The 16377-nt window shown below is 56.8% G+C and overlaps 1 protein-coding gene across 1 annotated transcript; it reads right to left on the bottom strand.

The window, feature by feature from the left end:
• Positions 1 to 14784: 14784 nt before the first annotated feature.
• Positions 14785 to 16134, bottom strand: OSM (oncostatin M; the record flags this gene model as incomplete). Its single annotated transcript, XM_081122777.1, has 2 exons — positions 14785 to 15327; positions 15919 to 16134. The coding sequence occupies 2 exons, from the start codon at positions 16132 to 16134 to the stop codon at positions 14785 to 14787; spliced, it is 759 nt and encodes a 252-aa protein (XP_080978903.1).
• Between the last annotated feature and the right edge of the window lie 243 nt (positions 16135 to 16377).

Raw genomic sequence — 16377 nt, 5'->3', positions numbered from 1 at the left:
GTAATAAAGCGGAACTGAATGTGGGTGCTGGAAGCCACCTCATAGGTAGCCTCTTTCAACCTGCCCATTGCCACTGGGCAAAGTGGAGCTCCAAAGGGAACAGCTGCCCAGGGTCCCATAGGATCTGGCCTCCTGACCACCATAAGCAAGCCTGCATTGCTGACCACAGGTACCTGTGAGGCTGGGGAGGGGGCTCAGAAGATGGGGGGGTGGGAGATTGCTATGACTGGGTTATTTGGGTACAGCCTGGAGAGGAGCTTCTGGCAAGGTGTTGCAGGTCTGGAGTTTACCTAATCTCTTTGCAACCCCACCTCCCCTTCCAAGGGAAGGTAGTCCAACATTTCCACTCTGAAGGACACCTGAAGCAGAAACCTAGAGGTGCTTAGCAGATCGGACCTAGGTTTCCTCCTCAGGATGCAGAAGGATGGCTGAGAACAGAAATAGTTTGCTCCTCCAAGACCTGCCTTGGAAGCCCCTTAGGAGCCTCAGAAAATAATGTGGCCCCCAAAAGGTGCTTCTAGAGTCTCTAAGGCAGGTCACAAATTCTATTGGTGGAACCAGGGCAAATGTGCACAGGGACTCCTCCTCTATAAAGCATTTTTAAAAAATGAGATGGGGGAGTGCTGGCCAGATAACAGTATCTGGGGCCACACTGTCCCAGGGGCACCATGTATCCCACGAGATGTCTCATTCTCCTGGGGATCCCACCACAGCCCTCCCACCTGACCCTCACCAGAAAACAAGGCCAAAGAGTCCCGAAGCCTTTCCCTGGCCCCTAATGCCCCCTTCCAACCCCTCCCCCATCCTCCATGCACGCCCCCCACTCCTGCTTCTTGCCACATCCTGGACCTGCCCAGCCAGGCGTTCCTCCCTCATCGTGCCAGGACGGGCCCTCTTCCCCCAACCCACACACCCTGCCCCATCCAGACTCACCCCATGTACTGGGGACCTGGGATGTGGGGCAATAAAACTGCCAGTCCCACCTGACACTTCCCAGCAGGAAGGAGGCTGGTAGAGCCCAGGCCAGCTCTCCTTCCTTTCCCTGCCCCCCACATCTTGTGTCTTCCTTGGGAGGGACATAGAAGGTCCCACCTGCCACTTGCCCCTCCCATACACCTGCTCTGTGGTGAGCATACACCCCCATGATGCCCACCCACCCCAGCCTGGCTCAGGCAACCCCATGGCCCAGGACATCCCAGCTCGCCTCCTCCTACACATACACACACACACACACACACACACACACACACACAAACACACACACACACAGCCTTTCTTGCACAAGGGCCTGAACACTTGGAACACGTGAACTCTGGATCGGCCTCCAGCCCCATTCCCACATCTCTTGGACCCCTGTCACCTGACTCAGCCTAGCTTTTTTGACATGGATCCCCAAATCCATTTGACCAGAGGCCCACTGTGCCCCATCTAGGGACGCTTTGTTTCCCTGCCTGAGTCTCTCACTAGATGTCCTGATTCTCCTGGGGTGACCTGCCACCTGTCCCACTGCTCTCCTGGCCCAGTCTCTCCTGCATCCTTCCTCATGGATTTCTAGGGCCTTGCACTGCCCTCTGCCCTCCCAACCCACATCAGCCCTATAATCACCCCCAATCGCTGTAGAACCTCAGCCCCACCCCATAGGAAACAGGAAGTGGGGGCAGAGTCTAGGAGACTCTAAACCCCTGTCCTGGCTGGCCCCCTCCCATGCCTCAGTTTCCCCTTTCTTAGTACCTGACTTGGTCCGTGCTCCCCAAGTGCTGTGGGCCTCTCGGCACCCCAGGCCCAGCCTCCCTCTCGTGTCCATGTCCAGGCACCACCTGCACTGGGCCTCTGGGGGCAAGGCTGGGCAGGGTCTCGGAGACGCCAGGAGGTGAGCCGCCTGCAACGTGGCGTCGGTCCCCAGGAAACGACAGCCCAGGCCGCACTCCAGGCCAGCTTTGGTCTCCTGGAGTTTGTTTTCTTCCCTCCCTCCCTACACTGCTGTGTGTGTATGTGTTTTCTCCAGCTTCCTCACGGAAGGCATCCTCCCTTCTTGGCTGCCTGCTCCCAGGGTTGTGACCCCAGGCCCCACCCTGGAGTGGCAGCCCCAGCCCGGCCCCTTCCAGCTGTGACCTCATCCCCAGCCTGTCCTGCTCCTGCACATTGGGCCTGCTGGGGATTTGACTGGCCTCAGGGTGAGGGGGACAGTCGAGGCCCACATGGGGCCCCTTCAGCCTGGGCAGGGGGCTGCTGAGCCAGGGCCCTGGGTGGCCGTCTCCAGGTGGCCGTGCCATCCACTTACTCATCTCTCCTTTCCAGAAAGTGAGCCCATGTGCCAGCTGGGGGCCTTTCTAGAGCCCCTCAAAGCTCTTTCTCCTACACACTTTGGTGCAAGCCAACACCCAGTCCCTCCTTTTCTGCTGATTCTCACCCACAAGCCTCTCCTAGAATGTCACAGATGTTTTATTTTTCAGATGGGGAAACTGAGGCTCAGAGAAGTGAAGCACTTGCCCAGGGCAGCAGAGAGAGTTAACAGTAGAGCAGGGTCTGGAACCCAGGCCTCTGACTTGCAGACCACAGTGGTGCTGGGAGCACCTCATGCCATGAGGAGAACCAGAGGCATTAAGGCCCCTTTTCCCAGGCTGCCTCCCATGGCCCAAACGGGCAGTGCTGCCCACTGTCCTTTCAAGTGGGGACAGGTCTTATTCCCCCCGCTTTGAGGACCTGGATGGGGCCTCATACTTATTTGTTCACTTGACAGCACCTGGCTCAGGATTACACTAGAGTAGATGCTAAGTATTTCTTTAATTGATTTGAGAGAGAGAGAGGAAGGGAGAGAGAAGACAGAGAGAGAGACATCAATTTGTTGTTCCACCTATTTATGCATCCATTGATTGACTGATTCTCGTATGTGCCCTGAACAGCGACCGAACCTGCAACCTTGGTGTATCAGGACGACGCTCTAACCAACTGAGCTGCCTGGCCAGGGCATGCGAAGTACTTTTTAAAAACACTTTACAGTTTCAGAAAGCTATCTGTGCCAAATCTGTCCTGGAGAGAAGGTGTGGAGTCTGGTGGTTTGAAGCGTGGACTTCGGCCTCAGTCAGAGCTGAGTTGGAGGTTTGGCTCTGCCAGTTATGAGTTGGGTAATTTGGGGGAAATGATCACCTCCTGGTCTCAGTTTCTTCATCTGTAAAATGGGAATTATGGTACCTACACCATGGGTTTGCCGTGAGGGTTCAGGGCTCAGTGCAGTTCTGGGCACCCAGCAAGCCCTCTGCACATCAGCATGAGTACTCAACACCTCTGTGAAGTAAGGGATCTTGTCCCCATTTAACAGATGAGGAAGATTGGGTGCACCCCAGGGCTGAGGGGGGAAAGCTGGGCAGCAGAGAGACCTGTCCACTCTCTTCAGCCTCCAGCTTCAGGGGTGCCTCAGAAAAATTAGATGGGTTGTGGGGGGGGCTGGCATGGCAGTGTGCTCACTCTCCTGCCATATCCCATCCTGGTCCCTGACCATCACCACTCCCCCCCAGGCCTGAGCTGAGGATAGTGGCTGACCCGACCTCACCGCCCCCAGGAACTGATTCACCCCCCAGGCCCCATCTGAGAAGGAAGGAGACACAGCTCAGCTCAGAGGGGCTTGAATCACCAGCCGCCCCCTGTGGAGCTCCAGGGGGTGCGGGGGCGGAGACCAGCCCCCCTGCCTGTCTGTCTGTCTCTTTCCCGAACCCCAGGGCACTCAGGATCAAGGGCAGCATGGCAGTGGCCATTGGCAGAAGGTGGCAGGGAGGTACCCTGACAGTCAGGCATCCTGTGTGGGCAGCCAGCAGCGGTTAGTCACCAGGTAAGCAGCTCTCTGGGCATTGGGGAATTCCCCAGGACCAGTGACCCAGAAACTGAGCACTCCGAGCAAGCCCCACTGCCCAGGCTGTCCCCCTCCTTTCTTCACCATCTCCCTCCCCTGTGCCCAGCTAAGGTCTCAGTTCTCTGAAAACCCAACCAGCAGCAGCTCTCAGCTATCAGCTCAAGCCCAGCCCCTACCTTGATGTTCTCACCTGGGAAATGAGCATAAGGGAATCAGATGGCCCCAGAGGAGGAAGTTGGGAGCCAGAGGGTATGGCCCAGGACCAGGGCTGGTGAGAGGCAGCCAGAGGAGACAGGAGCAGCTCAGCAATTCCTGGCACAGCCCTGGAAATTGGGTGCCTTCTCCAAAGAGGCAAAAGCACCCCATTAGTCAACACTTGAGAAATGAGGCTGTAACTACACCTGTGGCCCCACACCTCTACCATGGAACCATCCACTCACTCTCATGGATCTTCCTGTGGCCCTGGCTTGCTTTGCAAGTCAACTTTGGGGCTAGGCTGGTGATGGTGCCTATGGGTAAGGGTGTGGCTTAGAGCCAGGTAAACCTGGGTTCAAATCCTTGCCCACACTACTTACCAACGGTGTGAACTGGAGCAGCTGACTTTCTCTCTCTAAGCCTCGATTTCTCCTCTGAAAGTGGGGATTGTCACAATGCCAGCCTCATGAGGCTGTGAGGATGTTAAATGAGAAAGGCAGATAAAGTACCTAACACATGATAGCCATTCTAACCAGGGTTTGACGCGGCCACAGGAAGGGCGTGAGTTGGGCCAGTGTCCAGGGGTCAGTATACCACCTGCGGCCTGAGAGTTTGGCCAGGGAGGGCTCCTGGTCCTCTCAGTACACAGAGCATGGTGTGGGTCCTGGGGGAACAGGCAGCCTCTCAGAGCCTCAGCCAAGGGGATAAGCAGTATTTCCCACCTTGGGGCCCTGGAAAGTCCTGTTGTCTTTGGGGCTCTTCAGGCCCAGGCTCTGGGCCTTTTGTCTGCCTGCCTCACCTTCACCCCATCAAATCTCTGGCAGGGACCAGTTATACCCCCTGGAGCCAAGGAAATTCCAGAAGCTGCCCTGGTCTCCTGCCAGCTGCCCCCAGCATTACCCTGTCATTTCCCAACTGGTTCTGCACTAGGAATCAACCCCTTAGAGGTGAATCACAGTGACTTCATTTTTTCTTCAATTCAGATAGAAACAGCAAGAGAAACAGCAGCCCATGGAGCTCCAATCACTGGCAGGGCCAGAGGCTTGGCTCCAAGGGCCATGCTGTTTGTTGCATGCTCTGCCCTTAGTGTCTCCATCTGTAGAACGGGTTGCTCTCCTCCCCACCCACCATCCCCTTCATTCATCAACACTTAACGGATGTGGCACTTTTGCCTCTGAGAGCACTTTGACCTCCTCCAGGCTCTCCTTGAATCTCAAACTAGCCCAAGACTGTTGCAGGCCAATGTAGAAAGTGACATTCTCACAAGGGGCCTCTGCCTCTTGATGGATCATGGGTTGCCGCCAGCAATTTTGAGAAGGAAATGGAATCGCAAAATCACCTGATATTGCCTGGAGCGAGGGCAAGCTCCGCTTCATGAAAGTTTTTCTTTCCGTTGTCTGCGTGTGTCAGCCTGTGCATCATCTCTGGTTGCAAGGTGCAATGTATTTCTAACTGTGGGTAGTGGTCAAAACTTTTGTGAGCCACTGGTATCGATGATGAAAGCCAGGCCCTGAGGGGCTGAGGAGTGACTTCCCTAAGGTCACTCAGCAGTTGTCAGCATGGGGCTCCTGACTTGCACCTCCACCGCCATCCCTTGCAGCTCAGGAATGGGCTGGAGATTCTGCGGAAAGGGTGTGGCAGGCAGGTGCTCATGGGGGAGGGGGGGCTGGCATCACTTTGTGCCGGGACAAAGGCCCTCCCAGGGCCCAGCCTCTCACTGTCCACTCCCTTTTGTAGCCTCAGACCCCCCAGGCTCCCCTCGCTGCCTTGCTCCACCCAGGTGAGGTCCAGGGTAGTCACAGTCTGCCACGCACAGGGATCTCACTGTGTCTGGCCCTGTGTGTGTGCAGACAAGTGTCTGCACTGTTCTGTTTGCCTGTGTGTGGCTGGGAGGGAGCTGGAGCACGCATACTGGCTGACTTTGCGAGCCCTCTTTGTCATTGTGGGACCATGTGCGTGAATCCTGTATGAGTGTCTAACCCTGTGTGTGTGTGTGTGTGAGTCTGTGCGTGGTGGGAGTCTCTGGGAACCAGTGAGATGTGACTGTGTGCATGTGCGCGCTCGCATGTGTCCCGCTTGTGTCTCCAACGATCCCTGCTCTTTACCCTCCAGCCCCCGCCCCTGGGAACCGTGTGGCAGCCTCACGTCACAGGGGCCACCAGCAGCTGGTTTCCTCCCCACCCCGCCCCAGGCCCCCCCGCCCTGGCCACCCTGACTCTTGGCCCAGGGACAAAGCTGATGTCAGAGCTGAGCTGACAGCTTCCTTCTCCCACTGGATTTTCCAAAAGAGAGAGACCACAGCTCGGCTCCTATTAAATAATCTCGGGGCAGGGGGTGGGGGAGGATGTTTCACTCACTGATTTCCTGAACTCAGAGGCAATAAACAGAACAGGAAGCAGCCCCACGGACCCACTTAGCCTGAAATTGGCCCTCATCAAGGTGGGCCTGGCCTCCCACCCCCCACCTCCCGCTTTGAGTCAAGACCACTGGGGCCACCCCGACTCTACCCCAGAGATGATGTCAGGGAGGCAGCGGGGCCCTCTCCCCAAAGTGCCCACAGGGACTGAGGAAATGTTTTGAGGATAGTGGATGGGAGGTGATAAGATGGAAAGAGTAGAATGGTCCTGTCCCAGTGGGTAGGGAGGTGGAGGGGGTAAAGCCTGGCTGAGGTTGGACCATCATTTTCCCTGGGGAGAGAAGAAAGGAGGAGCACCCTGAAGTCGGGGGGGGGGATGGGACCAGTTCCTGGGGAGCTGGAAGGAGAGGGCCAGCCCCCCCACCCCTGTATCCTTCAGGCATCCTGGGTGCGATGCCAGTCTCCTCCACCCTTGGACCACTTCAACCTGCTTCCCGCCCTTTCTGGGGCATGTGGCTGGCATGCAGCCAACCCCAAAGGCCTTCATGAGCCTCTCTCACACCCATATCCCCCAAAGAAAACCATTACAAAGTGCTTGCTAGAGCCCCCTATTATCTCCAGTCCTAACCACCATCTCCAAGGGAGGCATTTTAATCCAGGTTTTACAGATGTGGAAACTGAGGCTCAGGGAGCGGAGTAGCCTTGTCCTGCCCTGGCCCAAGGTCAAATGATTTGTTCTAGGTCTCACAGGGTGTAATGGAGCCAGCTCTCCATTCGTGCCTCCACAACCTCCCAAAATTAGGAGCCAGGAGGCCGAGTGTGGTCTGGGCAGCCTGGCAGGGCTCACTGGCAGCAGGGGGCATGGGGTCCCGAGGGTGACTTGCCCCCGGGGAGCTCCTCCTCCAAACTGGGCTGGCCGCTCAGCTGCTTATCAGCCACAGGACTCCATGACACAATCCTGCTCTGATCTCCTGCCCAGCCGGCCTCCTCCACCCTGCCCCACCTTGGACCCCGTTTCCGCTTCCTCCCTTTCTGGGTGGGACCAGCCTTCCCTGGGATCACAGTGGGCTGTCTGGAGAGCCAGCATCCCATGCAAGCCCCTCAGTGGCGATGTCTCCCCCAAGTCTACTCTAGCCAGTGGGCTGACAGCAGGGGACCTTCATAGAAGGAGGACAGTGACCTGTAGTTCCTCACCCTTGGGCTCCCCTCCGAGAGTCCACCTACCTACTGAAGTAATGTCAGTCTGGGGGAACTTAGAGACCATCCTGGCCTCTGCTGGCCTCAGTATCCCCACTTATAAAGGGGAAAAGCTGGAGAGATGAGGCTGGAGGAGGGGGAAAGGGGGCTATGGGGGCTCTGCAATCAGCCAGACCTCAGGTCCAGTCCTAGTTCTGCCATCTATAAGCTCTGGACCTCAGACAGGTAACCTCATCGCTCAGGCCTCAGTTCCACCCTCTACAAAATGGGACACAATGTTATCAACCTGCGAGGTTAGCAACGCCTTCTGGAAAGCCCTGGTAGGCTCTGAAGATGTGCCTGAGTTACTGATATTATTATCTTCAATATTAAAGCTTCATAGGTGGGGCCCAGAAAGGGAAGCCACTTTTACAAAGCAACACAGCAAATTAGTAGCACATCCCAAACAGCATGCGAGCTGCTTGCCTCGCGTGGACTCCCAGACAGGGAGTCAGGAATCCTGGGTTTCAGCCCTGACTGACTGTGAGAACTCCAGAAAGGAGCTTCTTGTAGTCTCAGTTTCCCCGTCTGTAAAACAGCCCTAGAGAAGGCCATCAGTCTTGAAGGAGCTAGAAAAAGCTCTTCAAGGAGTGGACTGTGGGGTGGGTTGTAGGGGACAGGGAAAGCCTTGCAGGCACCCTGGAAAGCTGGGCCCCCGGGAGTGAGGGCCAGGTCCAGGACTCACTGCCCCGCGTGCTCCAATGCCCAGCCCTTAGCTCAGCTCCAAGCTGCGGACTGCAGCGCCCCCCACTGCCCAGCGGGCAGCAGGCACCGTGACCAAAACACCACGGGCTCCAGGGCGGCCTGGTTTGGCCAGTGCCTCTTGCAGAGCCTCGCAGGGCAGGATTTAGGGACTGAGGAAGTAAGCAGGGAGCCTGAGCCTCGGAATGGGAGGTAGGCAGGGGCCATTGGCCAAGGCGGGGTACGGGGACACAATTCAGAAGTCCTGGAGGGGTCTCTGCACTGCCCAGCACTTGGGGGGGGGGGGGGGAGTAAAACTGGCCACTAGGGGGCGCCAGGACCACGCGCCCTGGGCTTGGGTTGGGGGCAGCTGCCTTGGTCCGGCTGGAGCTGTGGGAGGAGGAAGGGGGGGTAGGGCCGCCACTGCCCCTTCTACCCGCCTCAGGCCCCAGGACCACCTAGTCCCCACCCAGGACGGGCCCTGCGGACAGTGTCTCAGCCCTCGGGGAAGCCTCCTCTCAGGTTACAAGCTCTGTGCAGACTTTTTCTGATTTTTCCTTCCACCTCACCATGGTCCCTGAGCTGGTGCTTCCACAATCAGGCCCATTTTACAGAGTAAATGAAGCAGAATAGCCTCACCCTGCCCTGGCCCAAGGTCAGAAATGAAGGGGCCATGACCTTGACTGATCACACTCCCCAAAGCCTCGCATGAGGAACTTCACTTTGGCAAAAGCTATCATCTCCCTTCTCCCCAAAGCACGGGCCGGCAGGTGCCACCCCATGACCCACCACCCTGGAGGGACAAGGACCCTCTGCCTGCCTCATCTTCATCTACAGAAGAGGGAACTTGAAGGTCTCTTGGAGATCCAGGAATCAGTACCCCCAGAGGGGTGACTTCTCTAAGATCACCCAAAGCCAGGATTCTGTCTTCCCCATCCCGTGCTCTCTCCTCTGCCCTTTAACCCCAAGATGATCTTTAACCCCTCACGTGTCCACCCGGCACTTTCACATCTGGTCTGTCCTCTTTACCTCAACATCCTCGGAGAGATGTGCAGGGCACGGCTCACCATGCCCGTTACACAGATGGGGAGACTGAGGCCTCTAGAACCGTGTGGGCCACCAGGTGCCTCCCAGACACATGAGGGAGGAGGTAATGTTTGCCTTGCTGAGGATAAATTTGGGGCCTGACATCTACCCCCCAACCCAGCCCCATCAGGGAAACCTACCGTGGTCTGTGCCCGCACAGGAGCCTCCAGCGTCTTATAGGGTAAGCGCCCGATCTTCAGTGGAACACTGTTGTCTTCGGGGCCAGGCCCCCTCTGCTTCCCTCTCCTGCTGAATCTTCTCTGGAGACAGCTCCTCACCTCACCCCCCACTTGACTTCCCGTCAAGGGCCGGGTGGCTCTGAGGCTCCCCCCACTTCTACCCCACCCCCCCAGATGAAAAGCTGGGGGGTAACAGGGCCAGAGAACCCCAGGTTCCTGGCCAGACTGCACCTGACACAGGTGAGGCAGGGTCTTCAGGGTGGCTGAGGGGAGAAGTGGGGCCAAAGGCGGGGAGGGGGGCGTCCCTGTGTCTCAAGCCCCTGCCCGGTGCTGCGTGGCAAGGCTGTTGGGACCTGAGTCACAGCTGACTGGGCCGCGCCCAGCCCTTCTGGGTGACCCAGGCCGGCATAAGGCGATGACTGGGCAGCCCTCCACATGACCGGCCAGGGTCGGCCTTAGGTATTTTGACTCAGACCTGCCACAGGCCGTGTGCACCAGGGCCATGCTCCCTTGTCCCTGTCCCCAGAAGAGTCACAGGGCAGCAGCTACCCCCCTGGACACAGTGCCTTTCCAAGCCACCACTCCCTCTCCTAGCACCCACCTCAGAACCCTGGAGCCACCTGAGCCGTCTGGTCTGCCCTCCTCCACAGGCTCTAGGGCCCGACCTGCCCAACCCCCTCCCTCCGAGACCTTCGCCCCTCCCCGAGCCCAGCCCTCAGGGACGCCCCAGGAAGCAGGGAGTGGGGCTGGCCTTGCCGAGGGCCTCCCCACTCTGGCTGTGGACTGTGACCCTTCCCTCATCGTGGAAAAGGGGTTCTGTGGACACTTCGGGTTCTGGACCTGGGGGAGGGGGGAGGCAGGGGACAGGGCTGTGAAGAAAGAAAACCAAGGAAAAGGGAAAATGAGAGAGAAAAAAATAAAAAGAATGTTGTTTGTGCACCTGCTCAGTGACAGCTTGTGACAGCGCCGATATAGCAGTGTGTGTGTGTGTGTGTGTGTGTGTGTGTGTGTGTGTGTGTGTGTGTTGTCTCCCAGAAAATCTGTTACAGCCTGGGAGGTGGGCCAAGTTCACCCACTGTTCAGAGGGGAAAGTTGAGGCCCGGTTTGGGAGGTTACACAGCTTAAGGGTGAGGGGCTGGGGCTAAACTCATTTTCCTTAATTCTCAAGTACTTTCTCATCCCATGAGAAAAGGGAAACAAACCACATTAGAACCGGTGGGCAGTGAAGGTGATAAGGCCACGGAGACCAAAGACCTGGCTCTGCCACTTGCAGATAGACAATAAGTGCCAGGACCCCATCCCTGCCTTTCTCCAGCGGTATCCCTGCCCTCCAGGCCCTCTATCCTAGGGAACTTTTCACCCGTGTGTTACAGGCAGCACTGACTGAGGGACTGTGACTGTCACCCTGAAAACTTAAAAAAGAAAACCCAGCTTAGAGTTGATTCCATCAGCAGGGTCACACGAGAACTCCTCTGTCGAGCCTGTGGCAGCTTACCCATGGCTCATGGCTACTTTGTCCCTTCACATGAGCCACTGTGGGGAGCACACACTATTTGCAGGCTCATGGCATATCTCCAATCCAGGGAAAATGCATCTTATGGGGGGATCAACTCACTCTGTGGCATAAAAGCTGTTATTAGAGCCCCCACCTAGCTGCATGTCACAGCAGATGGACGTGGGAACCCCTATCTCACAGTGGTGAGTGCTGTTAGGGGGGAATGAGGGCGACAGAGAGGGGTCATTGTGACTCCAGGTGCAGACTCCAGATATGACCCTCTTCAAGCTGCCCACAGCCCAGGGAAGCTCCACGAGCCCACCTGTGTGGGGGGACTCCTGTGACCCCCCACCCCAGAGCCTGGAGATAATTTTTTTTTTTTCTGGTTAATTCTCACTGAAGGATGATTTTCCATTGATTTTTAGAGAGAGTGGAACGAAGGGAGGGGGAGAGAGAGAAACATTGATGCGAGAGAGACACATGGATTGGTTGCCTCCTGCACACCCCCGACTGGGGCAGGGCATCGAACCTGAGACCCGGGTACATGCCCTTGATCAGGAATCGAACACGTGATCCTTTGGTTCACACGCTGATACTCTAACCACTGAGCCACACTTGCCAGGGCAAATCTGGAGATCCTTGATCTACTCCCTGGGGGGTGGGAGCTGCTCCAGCTCAAAGCCAGCTCCAGACTCCTCTCCAGGGGCTTATCCAGAGGGAGGGGCTGGCAAGGGACCCAGACAGAGGTGGGGTACAGCCACCCTGGGCTTCCCAGTTCTTCCTCCGCAGACCAACCTCTGCGCTCTCCGTGGGCAACCGCATACCCGCCGCAGCGGCAGCTCTCCTTCCGCTCTGAGAACCTGAGTGTGCCTGGCTTTTGGTGTCTGCCACCCCCCACCCACAGCTTCCCAGCAGCCCAGCCCAAGGAAAGCCCCCCACCCCCATGCTGGGGCAGGGCCCAAAAGAGGCCTCCTGCTGCTGACAGCACCTGGGCGGCACTGTCTGGGCCAGACTGCCTGGCACACTCCTCAGTGCTTTGACTTCCTCCAGGCCCTCTTCTGCCTTCCTCCTTATTGAGCTCCTACTGGGTGCAGACGCTGTGCTGGGTGCTGGGACAGAGCCAGGGATGCACCCTTGGCAGGTCCCGGCTAGTGAGGGAAGTGGGCGGTAATGCAAACACCACACTGGGGAGGACCCCTGATGGGGCAATTTTGAGAGAACAGATAACCAAGTTGCCAAACCCAGACCATGGGTGCTGGGGAAGAATTGTTGAGGATACACTCACAAAAAGAACAGGGAACAGCATTCCAGACAGATGGAACAGCATAGGCAGAGGCTTTGTAGGAGGAGAGAGCCCTGGGCATTTTCGGCAACCCAAAGGTGACCAGTGTGGCAGGAACCCCGAGTAAAAGGGAGAGTCCAGTGGGGAGCAGTGGAGAACCCTTACTAGGTACTTGGTAAATAGCCTGTAATGCTTTGGGAAGACTGCTGGTTGGGAGTCAGAGGCTGAGAGTTCTAGCCAGAGCTCTGCACTGTGACCTTGAGCAAACTCTAATCTTTGAATGCTCGGAGCCTTTGCCCTAACTGTGCCACTTGGAGGCACCGGCATCCCTTAGGCTGAAGAGAGGAGTCACCTTTTCCAGATGCCACCCTGACCACCCACGTTACCTGATTCTCTCCCTCTCTGTTACATCACCCTGCTTTATTTTTGCGGAGCTTGTACTACGATCTTAGATGCTCCTGTTAGCACTTTTGCTCGTCTGTTGTCTGTCTGCCACCTCACCTGGGAGCTCTGTGCCCTCAGGGACTCATGAAATTGACAGCAGAGTTATAGAGGCTGAGGGGTATCAGGAAGATGCCCCTGCCCTGGTATCTGGGACCTGAATTCAAAGTGTGCTCACCTGCAGTAAATTGCTCTGAGGACGTGAGCAGGTGATTTAACTCTCTGAGCCTCAGTCTTCTCATCTGTCAGGTGGATCAAATCTATTGGAGAGAGTCCTGCACGGGGCTCTCTTCCACCTGATATTAAGTCCTGTTCCCACCTTTGGCCCCAATCCCAAGAAGTAGGAATAGCCAGGGACTGATCCAGGTCAAGTTCATAGGCTTTCGTTAGCCCTTCCTTTGTGGCTTCTGCCTTAACCTATCATCCCTCAGCCTATAGGTACACCTCCTGAGGTGGGGCCTTGAGCATCAAGAGGCAGCCCAGTTTTCTGGGGAGCCAGATGGAATCCCCATCCCCCTAGGGCCCTTCAGGGAGCAGGTTCAAGCACATACCAGGCCACAGGCCACGTCCGAGGCAGGATCTATTATTATCTTGTTCATTTCATGCAACACACATCAGCACACATACCCCAGCCACACACCCACAGGGGCCAGAGCAAGCCAGACACTCCAGCCTGCATCCCTCCCCACGTGCTCCCAAACCCCGACAGCCCTAGTCCCCAATGTCTCAAGGGAGATCTGTTCAGACACAACAAACTCTTTGTCTGTGTAGAGACGCCCCCACAGTCAGACTGATGCATGAAACTTCCCTTCCTGGATAGGCAAGGAGCTCCAGTCCAGGTCTCAAGTGGTAGATGCTTGGGGCCTTGCCACCTAGGGACCCCTCTCTCCAAGAGACTAGCCTTCCCCAAATCCTCTCCCACAAGACAACAAAGAGACACAGGGTCTTTAGAAACCAGGCAAGTTTTAAATATATGTTGGCACAATATTAACATTAAATATACATCATAAATAAGCCTCATAAATTAAAAAAATGTAAAAAACGAATAAAAACTGATAAAAAAATAGATAAATTAATCATGTCCCTCCCTTCAAGGGATTGGCCCAGAACCCTTCAGGACAATGGTTTCAGCATAAGAAAATTCCAAGATCCACCACCAGGGGGAGCAGTAAGCAGCCAGAACCCAAGACCAGGCTCTTCCAGGCGCTGGTAGTTCTCCTGCAAAGAATTCAGTTTGCACCCGTGTCCGTTTGCACCGCCTGTCCCGATTTATGGAAAGAATTTGAAATCTATCCTATGCCAATGAGTCTCAGCAGCTGACAAGCAGAGAGAGTTTCACATGGTCCCCAACACCTTCGATTCACAACGACAAAACTGAGGTCCACAGAGAGGTAAAGTGGTGTGCCTGAGGCTCAGTGAATTAGGGACCAAGCTGAGACCTGAGCTCCTTTCCTTGGGCCTCCCATATCAGTGCTTCTTCCAGTACACTCTGCCCCTGTCATAGCTGCCTAAAGTGAGGTCACCCAGACGTCCAGGTGTCTGGCCTGAGACTGGCGATGAGGCATAAGAGGCCAGCTCAGGCCCTGACCTCCCCCTCGGAACCATGCCACCACGGAAAGGAGGAAGTCTGGGGGCAAGAGCTCTGCAAGTCATGAGAGGGAAGGGCCGGCAGACCTCTGGGGAGCAGAGTGGGGGGTGGCGGTCAGTCTGGCCATGAGTCAGTCTGTGTCATCAGACCCCTGAATCAATGGAAAGTTGGCCCCGCGTGGCCTGACCCAGCCACCCCACTGGGACTGGGGAACTCAGGACTGGGGAGACACAATGGTCTGATCCTAGCCCCCCTGTCCATGGGGAGGTAGAGGAGCATACCGGCTCTCACCCCTTAAAGTGCACTTCTGAGAGTTGGGAAGCAGGTTTGGAGACCCTGGGGAGGCACCATCCTGAGGAGCACCTGCTGATCCTTCACCTGCTGTTGGGCCCCTAAGGCTACCGGTGAGGCTGCACCCTGGCCAAGAGTCTCTTGCCCCTCCTGGAGGGTTGCATCCTGTGAGCCCCCTTCTGCAGGGCCCGGCGGGGGCTGTGTCTCCGGCTCCTCTGGCTCGGGGTCTCCCTCCACTTTCGGAAGACCTGCCCCACTGAGTGCATGAAGCGGTGGAAGCCATGCAGGAACTGGCAGCCTTTCAACTTGGACTGAAAGGCGTCTGAGGTAGGGGTGGGTGGTGGTGAGGTCAACAGGCCGGCCTGAGTGGGTTCAGCCATTTCCAAGGAGCCTTGCAGCAGCTGGGCCAAGCAGTGGATGTTGTTCCTGATCCCATAGAGATTCATCTTCGCCACCCCCAAGGCCTGGACTTTGGGGAGGTCCCCCTGGAAAGCGGAAAGTCTCTGTAGGACATGACCCAGCTTGGTGTTGAGGGTCCGCAGGAAGTCCCTCTTACTGAGCTTCTTCAGGTCATGCTCGCTGGGAAAGACCCCAGGGCGCTCTTGGCAGCGCTCTTTCAGTCCGGACATGTGAAGGCCTTGAATGTGGATCTGGGGGGGGAAGGAGAATCAGGGGGTGAGTGCTGGAGCCCCCGCTACACACACACACACACAAGTCTGCTCTGGTTAGCCTTGAAACGCTTGACTTTGTTTACCCCCCTATCCAATCTGCCCATTGTACAGACCAAGAAACCGAGGCCCAAGAGAGGAGAGGACTCTGCAGGCAGAGTCACTACAGGCAGGCTAGAGGGACGCACAGGGCCTGGTGGAGGTGACATGATTGTGGTATGCGGAGTGTCAGTGGGAAGGTGACCGAGAGCTTCACCAGGGCCTAGAACAACGCATGTGGTAGGTGTGCGGTCAGCCCGCAGGACAAGCGGAGGAATGAGGCACCGTGGCAGCAGTTCACACTCCAGGCCCGCTGAGCCTGGGAAGCTGTATTATCTCAGGGTTAGGCCTTGGATGCATGTTTGGTATGGTCCTGGGATAACATAGGGACTTGGTTCCCCCACCCCCACCCCCACCCCCATATTGAGTGGGGCTAGAGCAAGTAGAGGTTGGTCCTGATCCTCTCAGGGGCTCACTCCTGCCCTAACCCCGAAGTTTTCTGAGACTCAGGTGTCACCGGGGACGGGCGCTCACATAGGGGTCCAGGAGCATGCTGGTGTCCTGCATGAGGTTCGCCTGGTGCTGCAGCTGCTTGAGGAGCTGTTGGCCATCACCCGAGCAGTTGCCCATGACCACTGGGTTCAGGAACAGGAGTCTGAGGATCAGACCTGGGGCAGAGAAAGGGGGTGTCACCTGACTTGGCAAGGAAGCCACGGGTGGGTGGCTTTCAGAGGAGAGGGCACAGCCCATCATCCAGGCTTTGTGCCCTGGAGGGTGCACTGTGTGTGCACAGGAGCGCCTGCTGGGGCCACTGACACCTGTCTGGTAAGTTACTGCCCAGCACCTGAAACAGCGGCTGCGACTGATTCACCAAGTAGGCCTTCGACAGGAGGTTGCGGGGCCTGGCTGGAGCGCCTGTGCCTGCCAATCCTGCCAATCCTGCCAACCTCAGGAGCTGACATGGGGTGGACCGGGTGGGGCTGCTCTTTGAAA

This window comes from Miniopterus schreibersii (genome assembly GCF_964146895.1).
Source record: "Miniopterus schreibersii genome assembly, chromosome: 20".
Lineage (NCBI taxonomy): Eukaryota > Metazoa > Chordata > Mammalia > Chiroptera > Miniopteridae > Miniopterus > Miniopterus schreibersii.
The sequence above is the reverse complement of the archived record's forward strand: the minus strand, read 5'-3'. Positions and strand labels throughout refer to the sequence as shown.